At 32.6% G+C, this 15,824-nt stretch overlaps 1 protein-coding gene across 2 annotated transcripts in view; it reads left to right on the forward strand.

Moving 5' to 3' along the window:
* Window positions 1–7,496: 7,496 nt before the first annotated feature.
* Window positions 7,497–15,824, forward strand: part of cps1 (carbamoyl-phosphate synthase 1, mitochondrial) — a 110,978-nt gene continuing 102,650 nt past the window's right edge. For both annotated transcript variants that reach the window (XM_087268186.1, XM_087268187.1), the window contains exons 1-11: window positions 7,497–7,524; window positions 7,598–7,716; window positions 10,007–10,116; window positions 10,456–10,600; window positions 11,707–11,796; window positions 11,878–11,934; window positions 12,013–12,105; window positions 12,192–12,281; window positions 13,340–13,468; window positions 14,087–14,193; window positions 14,367–14,508. In XM_087268186.1, the coding sequence (XP_087124312.1) occupies window positions 7,624–7,716; window positions 10,007–10,116; window positions 10,456–10,600; window positions 11,707–11,796; window positions 11,878–11,934; window positions 12,013–12,105; window positions 12,192–12,281; window positions 13,340–13,468; window positions 14,087–14,193; window positions 14,367–14,508 (1,056 nt within the window). In that variant the 5' untranslated portion in view covers window positions 7,497–7,524; window positions 7,598–7,623. The remainder of the gene's footprint in view (window positions 7,525–7,597; window positions 7,717–10,006; window positions 10,117–10,455; window positions 10,601–11,706; window positions 11,797–11,877; window positions 11,935–12,012; window positions 12,106–12,191; window positions 12,282–13,339; window positions 13,469–14,086; window positions 14,194–14,366; window positions 14,509–15,824) is intronic.

The raw sequence follows: 15,824 nt of genomic DNA on the forward strand, positions 1-15,824 counted from the left end.
TGCCTATGCCTTAAAGACATCTCAGACAGTATAAAGGGTAGAGCTAAACAAAGCCACACAGCCTTGGAAAGTGGCTGTAACTCCCAGTGAGGGTCTGTGAGGCAGTCTTTTTACTATAAAAGAATACCTGTTATAGTTGCTTGGAATCTCTGAGGTCACCAATATGCATCATCAGAGAGGACCGCCCATCATTTCTGGATGATTGCATATTCTAGTGACTGCTACAATGTTCTAGTGCTGATTTAAACATAGTGATGTGATGAGGGATAGAGACTGGTGAAAATATTTCAATAAAAGTTTTACAATGACAGGCCCCAAAAATATATAAATACTTGCTTTTGAGGAATGCGCTATCCGTTTTTGAGCAAGTGAAACGCTTTTGCAGGTTATCAACTAAGTTTTGCAGTTTGCACTAATTGTTTTGAGAAATATATTAACTGTTGTGCAGATGTAAAGTGTTGTGAGAAATCCACCAAAGTCGCTGAGAAAAACTGTAATGCATATATATATATGTATATATGTATGTATGTATGTATATATGTATATATGTATGTATGTATGTATGTATGTATATATGTATATATGTATATATGTATGTATGTATGTGTGTATATATATATATATATATATATATATATATATATATATATATATATATATATATATATATATATATATATATATATATATATGTATGTATATATATATATATATGTATGTATATATATATATATATATATATATATATATGTATGTATATATATATATATATGTGTGTGTGTATATATATATATATATATATATATATATATATATATATATATATATATATATATATATATATGTTCTTACTGAAACTAAATGTACTAAATACATACATTTGGTACCTTTTATCTTTGTGTTTACATGTGGCATTTTTTTACTGAAGATTTGGTTCATAAAACATATTAATAGTATGAATTATAAATTAAACGAGGGATGTTTTTGTTACTAAAATTAACATTAATGTTTTAAAATTATAGAAAAATAATTGTAAAACTCATTGTAATAATTGTAATTTAACAGTAATATAAAAAGGAGATTTAATCTTCAAATTAAAAATATAATTTAATGTAAACAGCAATGTAAAACATATAGGCTATAAATGGACAAATATTTAAAAGCTACATATGTTATTAAAATATTTACTTCAACACAATATTATTGATTGTAAACACTGTAATATTAAATAAACTCGTTTACTGTATGTCTTATAAAAACTACATAGCTTACATGTCTATACCTCCCCATATTTTATATTTTAAGATATTAAATACATGTCATGTTGAGCTATTGTCATTTTCTGCACATAAATTATGTAAATGATATCATACTTATTATTTAAAACAAACCTACTAATGGCAAATCCAGAGAACCAGAAATAAATTTAAAGTAGTTTCTCATTTTCAAGAACTGCATGTGCAGAAATTTACAATTATTTTCAGACCTCAAATAAGAATCCTCATTTATTTGATCCTCTTGCCATGCAAATGAGGAGACACGCCTCTAATAAGTGTTTAGATAGAGACCAACATGGTCTTGGTTATTTTCAGACATTTGTATATGGCTTGGGATCTTTGAAAACAGCAAATGGGATGCCAGCCAAAATGGATGGGCTCCAGAAGGAGAAACTAACCTGCGTCGTGTGAGGATTCGCTGCCGAGCTATAAAAGAAAGCTATGCAATTCTGTAGAAGCAGCCCGTACCTTCCCTCTAATCACTTAGCAATTTTCCGTCTTAATACGCCAGCAGGCTCTGAGAATAGAAAAGAGCAGCACAGAAGCATTGCACACTGTTAAGACAAGAAGGATCTCTCCATTGAGTTTCTCAAGGAGATCATTTTACAGAATTACTTCGTCATGATTTGATGCCATATTATTTTAAACACGCAGATCACTAATACTTAGATTATTATAGCCTATTGTGTTTATAAACGCATTCTTTTACATTTTTACTTTAGTGAAACTCATTTAACTCGTTAGATACTTGATCTTGATGGATTTCCCCCAATTATATTGCAACTTCTTTGCAGTTTAATCACCGAATGCAGTTTTTATTTTACTTGTTGAATCTCAACAGAAGTCTGTTTTGCATAGCATGACGACTAGAGGGCAGTGTGTCAATGGATCATTTTAACAGAGTCTGGCTACTTACTTCATGGTTACACAGTGTTTTCCTGCTGGTGGAGGCTGTAACTACATCGCTGTTTTTTATTTATTTATTTTATTTTATTTCTTTTACAGTTTTTCTCAGTGGCTTTGGTGGATCTCTCACAACACTATTTACATTTGCACAACAGTTCATGCATTTCTCAAAGCAGTTAGTCATTTGTGTATGTACATCCTAGTAGCAGTTTCTTATTCCTTCCAACACACTGCAGATGCTTTTGGACATGCATTAATTGTTTTCATACAACTCTCTGCTATTTATAACATTATCATTTGCTTATGTCACGTCAGTCAAAATTAACTAAACTTGTAAATGCTGAATAGTCATTCCATATAAAACTAATAGTCCTCATTTCATTACTTGAGTCATTACATGCAAAACATTTTGAACTAGTTGTCAAAATATGTCAAGCAAATTTTATCAAAAAAATATATTTTAAATAAATATATTTTTCTGAAAATGTCTTCTAAATCGAACAATTTAATGAATGATTTACAGACCTGTGAATGTTGTAGGTTCAGTTCCAATATGTTCTGCAATATTGTTTACAGTTGTGCCCACCTTTTATGCTTGTTGTAAATAAGGGTGTATTTATTTTTCTGCACAATGCTGTGAATAAATAAAAATTGCAACGAGCATATGCAGTAAAAATGTGAAACCTACATTATCAGTGTCTTGTACTCAGATACCTCACTAAATGCAGTGATGTCTAACTTTGCTGTGGTTTTCAAATGGCTGTGCAAATAGTATAGAGTGTTGTCTTGAGAATTTTCAGGAAGTGTCATCAACATCTGACTTTTTTGCATTGAAAAAATGTTAAGAGTAAACTGTCATAATGAAAACATGACATAGCAATTTGACTATCTTGTTCATAAACAATGCTATCAGGACTTTTCATTTTGATGATACTGACACTTTGACTGACATGAATATACTTGCTTTTGATGAATGAACAATCCATGAGCATGTGACGTGCTTTTGCAGGTTATCAGCTAGGTTTTGCAGTTTATACTAATTGTTTTGAGAAATGCATTAACTGTTGTGCAGAAATGCACTGGTGTTGTGAGAAACGCACAAAAGCAACTGAGAAAAACTGTAATAACAAGAACAGAGAAGAGGCTTACATAATTATCAAATTACATATAGATTCATTACACACATTTTTCCAATTAACAAGAGTTATTAAATGTACTTTTACTATAGAAAATGCAAATATACAAACATTTTTATGTAAAAATGTTAAGGAGGAGCATATATTTACTGCTTTAACTGCTTTTCTATTTTTTAGACTTGAAAATCACTTTTATATACATTTGAATCTTTTTGTAGCACCATGAAGAAAGATTTGCTTTTAGCAAACTTTGATTTATGTACGTTAAATTGACATAATAATAAAATAAAGTTTATAACAAAACCAGCATCTTTTAAAGCGTATCCTTAACACAATAACCCAAAATCAGGTTTATAAGATAAGGAAAATGATTTTAAAATATTATGAGCAATAAAAGCTTCAACAATAATCCAAAAAAGTTGGATATATTGGCTAGACCAAAATATATGTGAAATAGTTTCATTAAAGCTTTCACAAAAACAGCATTCTAACTCAATATCAATTCAAAATTTTAGTTGATTTTTTTATTTGTAAGATAAACTTTATGAAGGAATTTAAATTATATTTCTTTAGCCTTATTTGTAATAAAAAATGTTGAGGTAATGACCATACTTGAGTCCAGTTAACATTATTAAAAATACTGTTCCAGTAAAAAAAAAAAACATGTGAGGTATAGATGTATTTTCCTTTAAGATTAAAGATCTAATTTTAGATTATTAGGCTTAAATCCAGAGTAACAGATAAAACCGACTGAGGTTCAGGTTTAGGAGGTCAAAGAGAAAGTTCTGATGTACATGCACTGCTAACTACATCACTGTTTTCTGTCGGGTGAAAACTGACACATATAATTTTTAAAGCGCCAAACATTTTGTTATTGCTTCTGGAAAAAAGTTTCAGAATATATAAATTCCTTCCTGATGCAATGACTTCTCAATTTAGAACATTTTCATGAAGCTACATCTTTTTCATCATTCATTGGTATTACTAGAACTTTCTATTCATTTTTTTTAATTTATGAAAAAAAAAAAATGGAACAGAAAATACTTTCTACTTACTAATTTGCGAAAACTTGTATTATACATGGTGTAGGGTCTTAAAAAGTCTTTAAAAATGTTAGGCTCAAAAACATCTTAAATTCACTAAAATAATGTCTTGTGGGTCTTAAATAATTTTGAACGACTTAATTTTCCTTTGCTTATGTAAAACATGATCTATTCAACACACATCCAATCACCAACAACACATCTCAATAAAACTGTTAACAAAACTGTATTCATAACAGATATTATAACAGTCTGTTGTGAGGAAATTTAGTTTTTAAACATTTTTTAAAAGTTTTGTTGTAAAAAATATCTAAAAAAGAATCAGTCATGATAGCATGTGTTTTTAGTTTACTGTAACTTAATAAGCTAAGTTATTGTTCTAATTTAATTTGATAAGTTATGCAAGTGGTTTTAAGTCAGTTTAACAAAATATAAGATCAACAAACTCATGAGGTTAATTTGATTCAGCTTAAAACTTAAGACAACCAGGATTTTTTTTTACAGTGTAGTTAGAATTAGTTTTTTAATGGGGCAAGTAATGGTTTTTCTGCTGGGCCATTAAAAATCCTTAAAGTTTAACCCTATATAAGTCTGAAATTTCATTTTTTGGGGTCTTAAAAAGTCTTAAATTGACTTGGTTATAGCCCTGATTATAGCACTCTTCTCATTTGCTGGTCTCTCTGGTCTTTGGATTAAACCGTCTGCCAAATAAATAATTTAATGTAATAAAACGACAACTAAACTACATGAGTTTCTCTATAAAAGTTCTGTAAATTATTTTTCATAAAAGTTGACCACTTATAATTTTAAGAAGGATGGATGGATGGACGGACGGACGGACGGGCGGGCGGGCGGGCGGGCGGGCGGACGGACGGACGGACGGACGGACAGACAGACAGACAGACAGACAGACAGACAGACAGACAGACAGACAGACAGACAGACAGATAGATAGATAGATAGATAGATAGATAGATAGATAGATAGATAGATAGATAGATAGATAGATAGATAGTGGGTTTTTGGTTTGATGCCATGAGACTAATTTTGAATTACTTTTGTATAATGTGTACAGATATTTTTTAAGTGTGTATAACCAATCAGATAAATTGTTAGTGGGACCAGTTCACACCAGTTCACGCATGAAAATTCTGTCAAACAGGCCTTGACCTAGTTTGTATTCAAGTTGTCACCGCAGATGACCTGCCATAGTTTTGACCAATCACCTCAGCATTTCACATGGCATGTTAGCTCAGAGGTCATTTAAGTCACACAGAGTTGATCCATATTGTTTTTTGCTGAATGGTGCTACACATTATGTGCTGTTTCTGACAGACTGCTGAATCCACTAGAGTGGCGGCCTTGGCTATGAGCTTTCCCAGCATGCTCAGCAAAGTCCTGCACTAACTTTAATCCTCTGATGGGGGCTCTCGCTATTGTCTGAAGAAGAGGAAAAGAGCAGGGATTTGCTCACTGTAGCGAAGTTGCGAATGCGAATGCATGGTCTGGGAGTGCTGTAGTTTCATCAGTCTGTATGCTTCTTCCTTAGAATGTTAGAGTTTACTTTTAAAAATACCAAATCAATAATTTATATTTTTATTTTAGTGCTGTGGCTTGCATGGCTATTAACATAAGTCACTAAAGATTAATGGTCTGAGCTGTTTATTGGTGTTTTGAACTATGATGTTATGTCGCCATATTGCATGTATTTTCTCTCCATCCTTTTTTTCTGTTCAAAGCACATTACATTGTTTTTATCCAATTTTCCCCCTCCCACAGTGACACACTATGATTGAAGTCTTCTCAAATTGCACTAGTAAACAGATTAACATATTAGATGTTACTAGTCTGTATACACAACTGAATATAACTTTAATTTTTTAGAAGTTAAACATAATATTTTAAACTTTGCCTAATGTTGTAATTTACATCTAGATAATGTCGATGATTCCATGTAGTTACCGCAATTAGACCTGTATAGCCAGCCTGCTGAAAGGGGTGGTTCTTTTTCTTAAAATATAGACATTTTTGCTGTTTTTTTGCCTAATTTAGTATTTAATTATGAGGTTTAAATAATTTTTAAACTTTTTTTTTTGCTGGATTAGCTTGTCGGATGATCATCAACCACACTTTTTAATGTACCAAAAAAACAAATACGAGAATAATAGGCTACTTTTTTCAAATCACATATCATAAGAAAAAAAGGATGATGTTCAAGTTTTAAATTAAAATCTAGCCTATTGTCTTTTATTGTCATGTTATGTCCTTTACAAACACAAACTGGGCAGCACATTTAACTTTCCTCAGTCACGCTGAAGCAACAGCCAAAAGAGGATTCTGCTTGGTCTTGAAGCCTTCATTCATTTATTCGTTTTCTTGTCGGCTTAGTCCCTTTATTAATCTGGGGTCACCACAGCGGAATGAACCGCCAACTTATCCAGCACATTTTTACGCAGCGAATGCCCATCTAACCGCAACCCATCTCTGGGAAACATCCACAAACACACATTCACTCACACACTACGGACAATTTAGCTTACCCAATTCACCTGTACCGCATGTCTTTGGACTGTGGAGGAAACCGGAGCACCCGGAGGAAACCCACGTGAATGCAGGGAGAACATGCAAACTCCACACAGAAACGCCAACTGAGCCGAGGATCGAACCAGCGACCTTCTTGCTGGGAGGCAACAGCACTACTGCGCCACTTATTCGCTCCCTTAAAGCCTTCTCCAATGCATATTTTCACAATTTATTAAGGCATAGCAGTCGAAATAGGACAAATTAGCTTGTGTAGGGGATAGATTCTGGACCTTTGTAAGTGAACCCCCTCTGGCTACGAGCCTAGCAATTGATTTTATTAATCAGCATCATCAGTGCTATATAGTTAAATTTAAAATCCTCTAATAAAACATTAGCTTAGCCTACATTAGTTGTTTTAGCATCATTAGAAGATTCATATTTCTAATTCGCTGTTTTACAAAGAGGCACAAACATGATTTGCAGATTTGAAACACTGATAATAATACTGTTGTGGAAGATCTTTAGCCATCGACGTCACACCGACCAATCAGAGCACAGCTCGCTGAGTAAGCGCTGAGCGTGTCAGGAGCTCTTTCTGTCAACAGATACTCAGTCAAACTTTACCCACGGCGTCAGCAGGTAAATAGCGGTGCGTGAAAAAATTGATACACTCTCTAAATTTGCATCTACATCTAGTCTCACATATTTTAAGGAGGATATAACAGTTCTGAAAAGAATATGTCAAAAATATTAACAATATGTGGAGTTGCCAAATCACTGAGGCTGGGATGGAGAAGCTGGAGATCATCGACGCGGCTGCTCAGCTTGAAGGTGTGTGTGTTATTTGGTTAAACGGTTTATTTTGCAGATTCAAGGTAAGAAAAATAAGGTTAATCATTTATTTATGTCAAATGACAATCAAATATTCTGGAAGTTGTATTTCAACTTGCAAAAATACTGTATGTTCATTTTATTCAGTGCGCCTTATGTGGCTATAACTACACTGTAAAAAAATAACCAATTAGTCATGACAGCATATGTTTTAAGTTGACTATAACTTATTAAACTAAGTTAATCATGTTTTAATTGAATTTAAAGTTATGCAAGCTGTTTTAAGTCAGTTTAACAAAATATAAGTTCAATGAACTCATAAGGTTAATTTGATTCATCTTAAAAATTTAAGGCAACCAGGATTTTTGCTACACTGTGGTTGAAGTCTACTCAAATTGCACTAGTAAACAGATTAACATATTAGATGTGATTAGTATACAACTTTGGATATAACATACATTTTTTAAAGGTTAAATCATCATTTTAAAGTTGGGGTTTTATCTAATGCTGTATTTTACATCTGGACAATGTGGACGCTTCCATGAACATTGTAATATGTGATTAGTTATATAAAGCGAGTAAACCAATTGCCTTAAAAGCAACAAGTTGACTTTTACAATAATAATGTAAATAAACCCACTGTAACTTGGAACTGTAAGTTAACTTAATTTTTTATAATTATGCAAGTTGTACTAACTTTTTAAAGTCACCTAATCCCTTTTTACAGTATTAGACAATTTTAGCACGTCTGTTTTCAAATAATTACTTAATTATCACAATATTACATACTTGGTGCTTTATTACATCGATAAAATCTGCAATTAGCCTGTATTGAATTTAGAAGACACACTGGAGTCTGGAAGAGCAAGTTAATTTTAGTTACTGTTATTTTGCTAGAAACAGAAAAGCAGGAGAAAAACAAATATAATAAAGATGAATTGAAAAAAAAGTTATTAGTTTTCTTTTATTTAAAAAAAAAAGTGAGTACATTTTGCATAATTATAAAAATTAAGTCAACTTACCAGTTCCAAGTTACAATGAGTTTACTTACATTCTTTTAGTAAAGTCTTTACTTGTTTGCTTTTATGGCATTTGGTTTACCTGCTTTAAATAATGAATCACTTTTTACAGTGTATAAATTCTTTTAATCATTTTCATCAGTAGGCTACTTATCTTTATTGATAAGAATGAAAGTATGAATATATAATAATCAATTCAAAATATTATTAATACTCTGGACGGAACCAAAGTCTTTGGCTGAACTGGCCCACTACTGCACAACTTTTTGTAATATTTTTAAATGTTGTACAAGTAGGCTAGCTGTTGTAAACTTTATTACTGTTTTAAATTTTCTAGTTTATACTAATAGCATATTACTTTAAAGTTAAATATTTCTTGTTAATGTTTCAGTTTCGAAAAGTAATTTTTGAAGTAAAGTACAGATTTTTATACCTACAGTGAAGTGGAAAATGCTAAAATGTTGATTGAGTAGAAAAGGCTAATTTTCTTTACGTGAACTTAACATACTTATTGTTTACTGTTTATATATATTTAAAAAGAAATGTGGTAAACATAACTTGACCATACTTTAAAATCTTGTTGCACAATGTAAATTAGACACCAAAAATGTGAGTCTACATACAGCATAATTCTAATAAGTAGTACTATGTGTGAAGAATGTGTGGGATGTGAGAGTGTGCAGTTTTATGTTGTAGGTCAAAACATTCAGCTAATGCTTAGTTTTGTTTACTACAGACATGATTATGCTCATAAATGTTGATTGAAAATGTGATTATGAAAAGAAAAATCACAAAAAAAAACAATAGCACATTGATCTTTCATGATTTAACAATTGACTCTGTTTCTTTGTGCACTACCAAACAAGATCATGTCCAGATGCACATTTATTTATTCTAAGCTATTCCCCCAAAGCCGACTTGTTAATATATAAACTTGAACATGTAACTTTTTTATAAAACTATATATAAGTTGTCTGTTCAAGACAAGAGTACACACAGCTACTGGAGAAGTCAAGTAGAATATCTAATCTCTAATATAACACTAAGTATACTGTAGGCTTTTCAAATTTTCTTATGTCAGTGTAACTAAAAAACTATGCATGTGTGTAATTGTAAGCATACTTCTGAGATCTACATAAAAAGCAGACTAAAAAGTATACTTACATGTATTTATCAGCATACTTATATATATTGAAAATGATGGGTTATGAAGTGTCACATTGCATCTAAAGAATACATCTGTTGCTTTTAAATTCATTCTACTGTTTTAGGCTCAGACTGCACACCTGGTGCTCGAAGATGGCACAAAGATGAAGGGCTACTCCTTTGGCCATGATCAGTCTGCAGCTGGAGAGCTGGTCTTCAACACAGGACTAGTTGGGTGAGAAGGCATCCTCTGAATATGGTCATGCATAAATATATTGTTTTGTCAGCAGTGAAAGTGCAGAGGTAACAACTTTCCAGATGACAAATCTTGAGACCAAATATTTCAGCTGGAACTCCTGCTAAGATTTTAAGCCAGTGCTTCAGACTAGCTTCAGTCTACCAGCCATTCTTGCAACGCTCTTGCAAATACAGTTTTTAAACTGAAATCTCTTCTCAAAATTTTAACGACTCCTAAAGCTTTAGTCTTTTAAATCAATATTTATAGTTCCACTCTGTTATTTTTTTGGTTACTATCATACAGGTATTAGCTTTAAGTGTTGTGTGTTATCTCCAGATACCCTGAAGCTCTTACAGACCCCAGTTACAGGGGGCAGATCCTGACCCTCACCTACCCTATCGTGGGAAACTATGGTGTCCCCAATACACAGGAGCTGGATGAGCTGGGACTCAAGAAAAATGTGGAGTCTGATCGGATTCAGGTAATCTATGTAGTTTAAAAAGTAAAAGCAATACTAAGATCATGTGTTGGATGCACAAACTAATGAAATACATGCCTTAAATACAATATTTTGATAGAAACCTCTTCCAAAAAAACAAACTTTTATGCTTATCAAAACTGAATGTACAGTTAAAGTCAGAATAATTAGCCCCCCTTTGAATTTGTTTTCTTTTTACATTTTTTTCCAAATGATGTTTAACAGAGCAAGGAAATGTGCACAGTATGCCTGATAATATTTTTTCTTCTGGAAAAAGTCTTATTAGTTTTATTTTGACTTGCGTAAAACCAGTTTTACATTTTTTTAAAAACCATTTTATGGTCAAAATGATTAGCCCCTTTAAGCAAATCCCCCCTCCCCCCGATTGTCTACAAAACAAACCATCGTTATACAATAACTTGTTTAATTACCTTAACCTGCCTAGTTAACCTAATTAACCTAGTTAAGCCTTTAAATGTCAGTTTAAGCTGTATAGAAGTGTCTTGAAAAATATCTAGTCAAATATTATTTACTGTCATCATGGCAAATATAAAATAAATCAATTACTAGAATTGAGTTATTAAAACTATTATGTTTAGAAATGTGTTGATGGGGGGGGGAGGGGAGGGGCTAATAATTAACTTTAACTGTATTTGATCAAAAGCAGTATAATATATAATGTATAGTAAGAATAATGTCATGTAGTGATTGTTATAAATTTAAAACAACCAGTTTCTATTTTAATATATTTCAAAATATTTTTACTCATGTGATGGTAAAGACATCTAAATTGTTCTAAAACTACTACTAAAAGACCTTGTAAAGTGCATCCCAGTTTTCTACATATACTGTATGATAATCTTTTTAACGCCATATCATTATTATCAATTGTATATTATCATTTCTTGATTTAATTTCTTAATAAGTTTTAATATTTCACAAAATATTTTACAAATTTGATACTGTATTTTGAGTTAAATAAATGTAGCTTTGCTGGTCATAAGATCGTGTAGAACATTACAACATTGAAAATATTCAAAACAGTTGATTGTGTATGTTTATCCCTTATCTCCAGTAATAATTTGTTTCAATATATTCGTTTTTGGAAGGTGTCAGGATTGCTGGTTCAGGATTATAGTGCTGAGTACAGCCACTGGAACTCTGTGAAATCCTTAGCACAGTGGCTTCAAGAGGAGAAGGTGTGTTTATCTTAATAAATGTTCCTAATTTCATTTACTTTTACAGTAAGTATTAAACAATTTGTTTTCTTGTGCCTGCAGGTGCCAGCACTTTTTGGCATAGATACCAGGATGCTGACAAAGATCATTAGAGATAAGGTTTGCATTGACACTACTTTTAAGTATGTACAATGTATCCTAAATGTATCATAAATGTATTAATTTGTTTCAAATAAGGGTACTGTTTTGGGGAAGATTGAATTTGATGGACAGCCAGTGGAGATCACAGACCCAAACCAGAGAAATCTTGTTTCTGAGGTCTCAACCAAGGTAACCAGCATACTTTATTATCAGCAGTGTTCATTGCTGTGCATTGCAGTTTCAGTGAGTGTTCACCCTCTTTCCCCTTGATTAAGGATATTCAAGTGTTTGGGAAAGGTAACCCCGTCAAAGTGGTTGCTGTTGACTGTGGAATCAAACACAACATTATAAGACTACTCGTCAAGGTAAGGCATTTTGGCTGTGACAAGGCCTTTCACGATAATTGATATATCAACTTTTTGCACATGGACTTGACCTCAGTCAGTTTTGGTGATGCAATATAAATTGTCCATACATAAAAACCAGTTCTAGAAACATTTAAGCTGATTGCACAACATCTCTATCTCTATTGGAGGTGTCAGTGTCAGTATGGTTAAAAAACACTGTAGTATTTATTATAAATTACTATAGTATATTTTTATGTGGGTGCCTGACAACTGAAAATAGATCTGGTAGCAGATATCACAGCCTCTGTTACTTTTTACCTTGCACTTTTTTGCTAACATTAATTAATATTTATTTAGGATACGCATTTTCACATTCTAATTCCAATGTCTAATTATTAAACTGTTAAAATGACTATAATTTAATTTAATTTTCTTAAGAATAAAATATGATGTGTTCTTTGGGAGATTGTACTTGCACTGTGATGATATTACAGGGTGGGCCATTTATATAGATGCACCTTAATAAAATGGGAATGGTTGGTGATATTACCGTCCTGTTTGTGGCACATTAGAATATGTGAGGGGGCTTGTTAATAACACATGAAAGAATAAAGTTATGTTAAAACCAAGCACACCATTGTTTTTCTTGTGAAATTCCCAATAAGTTTGATGTGTCACATGACCCTCTTCATATTGAAAAAACAAAAGATGGATCCCCGATGTCTGACTTCAAAATGGCCACCATGGTCACCACCCATCTTGAAAAGTTTGCCCCCTCACATATACTACTGTGCCATAAACAGGACGTAAATATCACCAACCATTCCCCTTTTATTAAGGTTTATCCATATAAATGGCCCGCCGTGTATATTGTCAGTCTGGCATTATAGAATGAGTGGCTTAAAATGGCCCTAAAATGACAATAATATATTTTATCGCAATATTTTTGGTGCATTATATCGTACAACAAAAATAGATATTGTGACAAGCCTAGCTGTAATCTTCTTCTTGCAATATTTTGAAGCAATAGACACTACAGCTTGTCATATTTCAAAATTATATTTGTTTCATCCTAGCGTGGAGCAGAGGTCCATTTAGTGCCGTGGGACCAAGACCTGATGAGTTTGGAGTATGATGGTCTCTTCATTTCCAATGGTCCAGGAGATCCTTCACTGGCAAAGACCCTGATTCAAAATGTTCGCAAGGTATGCGAGATAGATAGTATCATTCTGAACAACTGAACAATTTATTTGTATGCATTATTCCAAAATAAATAAATAATTAAAATTAAATAAATAACATTCAAATTTTTGTTTGACACTTGCATTTTGGGACACAGTTTTACTATTAACATGCAGGTTGTAAAATCTTGATTTTCAGGAAATCAATTGCCAGGCAATAAATAGACTTGGGTTTCGTTCAAATAAAAGATGTTTACTAAATTCTCATGCAGTAAAACAATAAACTCCGGTTTTGCTCCGTCTTTCTTTCTTTCACTTTCGCATGTCCTAATATAACTTAAAACAGTCCAACAAAAGAGTGAAGTAGGGGTGAAATCTGCGAATATACACAAATAAACATATCAAAATATGTAAAGTGTACATGTATTTGAGCACTATTTTATTCAATCAAATTATGGCTCTGGTTTTCCTGGAAATATGTCACATCATTAAAGTGAAGTGGATTACAGTAATTAAATAACTTCTTTACACTGAAAAACAAGCGAAAAGGAATTCAGCCACAAACTAATATGGATATTTTAAGATCAACAAATTGTCATATTATGCTCATAATTCACACCCTGTCATCATGTTGTCTTTCAGGTACTGGAAAGCGACCGTCCACAGCCAGTTTTTGGTATTTGTATGGGAAATCAAATTACAGCCCTTGCGGCTGGTGCTCAGTCTTATAAACTACCAATGGGAAACAGGTACAAGTTATTATTTGATATATTTTATTGTATATAAATCATAATGTTATAATTATGTGTCATATTTGACTTAATGTGGGAATCAAATGCAGTGCAGAATTACTATTGCTGAAGAAGAGAAAGCATATTTCTTTTGACACTAATTAAAAAGACTTTGTTCTCATTTGGTTCAGGGGCCAAAACCAGCCTGTTGTCAATGTGATGACAGGCCAGGCTTTCATCACAGCTCAGAATCATGGGTATGGCATAGACAGCGAGTCTCTTCCTCCAGGCTGGAGTCCTCTCTTCATCAATGCAAATGATGGAACCAATGAGGTCTGTGCCTCTCCTTTTAGCCGAAGAGGGGTGTTGCACTCGAAAAATAGTTACAATTCTGTCACTCACATTTATGTTTTAGTTTTTCCAATCTAGCACTTGTGAAAATGTGAATAATAGAAAGAAATGTAGTTTTGTGATCTTAAAACAGCAAAAATAGACTTGCAATTGTTGTATCACTTAAAATGGGTGGTGTTTAAAATTTAGTATCACTTGGTATAAGTGACACTGGTGGTCATTATGTGGTCACTTATTGCTGGTGCTTGCAATTGTGCACGTGTAATCCATCTAAAAGAGATTGAATATGATTTAATTACCTGAAATATTTAGTGCAAATTTTTTTTCTCCAATTTTTGATTAAAATAAGATGATAAGATGATAACAAACTACTAGACGCTGCCCATCCTGCTGGAATTGATATGTTTCCAGTCTTTGAATATGTGTGCATTCCTCTCAGTAACAAAATAACACAATTTTTACAAAAGCAATAAGAAAACAACATTACTGAAGACTTCTAATCACAGCGAAAGAGTTATGTTTGCAATTCCTTTGGCATTATTTTGATAGATGAGGTCATTAAGAGAGCACTCTTATGAAAAATAGATAGAGACTTTAGACTATTGTATATATCTTCAGTATAAGGGTGTGTGTGAGATCTGAAGAGTGAATGGCAACATCACGGTATCAAGACATTTGATCAGCCCATTAAATTACAAAGCACAAGAGAGGGCAAATTCTTCAGCACGATAGCAGTCCTTATACTTTACCCTCCACATTAAAGTTTGCAAAATTAAAGAAGGTTCTCCAGGATTGGCCAGTCTCGTCACCAGTCGTGAACATTATTGAGCATGGGGTAAGGCATTGAAAATTAATCCAAAAAATCTTGATGAACTTTTTTATTTGAGTTATTGCAGAGATGTATGGATGCAGTCCTTCAAGCTCATGGGAGTCATAGACAATTTTCGTTCTTTTTCTACTGCACCATGACTTTATATTTTATACAGTACATTATTTCTGTTAAGTGACAAGTCTTTTGTCTAAACAAAGTCAGACCTTACTGTCCTAATTGTATAATTAAATAATTAAAAATCAAGGCATGGTCATATTTTATTTTGGTAAAATAAACGTAATCTAGAGGCTCTAATCTTTGCCTTTCTTATAAGCCACTTCCGAGACCAAATGATCAACTAGAAGTCAAGTTATTATTTACTGTTCCTAAAACTTGGACAGCGACTTTTTTCAGGTAGTGTATAAGCATTTGTTTCATCTGTCATAGAACGAAAGAAGGTTGTCTTGTTTTTCTCTGAAAATGCTGA

This window comes from Danio rerio, chromosome 9 (genome assembly GCF_052040795.2).
Source record: "Danio rerio strain M-AB ecotype USA chromosome 9, GRCz13ab, whole genome shotgun sequence".
Lineage (NCBI taxonomy): Eukaryota > Metazoa > Chordata > Actinopteri > Cypriniformes > Danionidae > Danio > Danio rerio.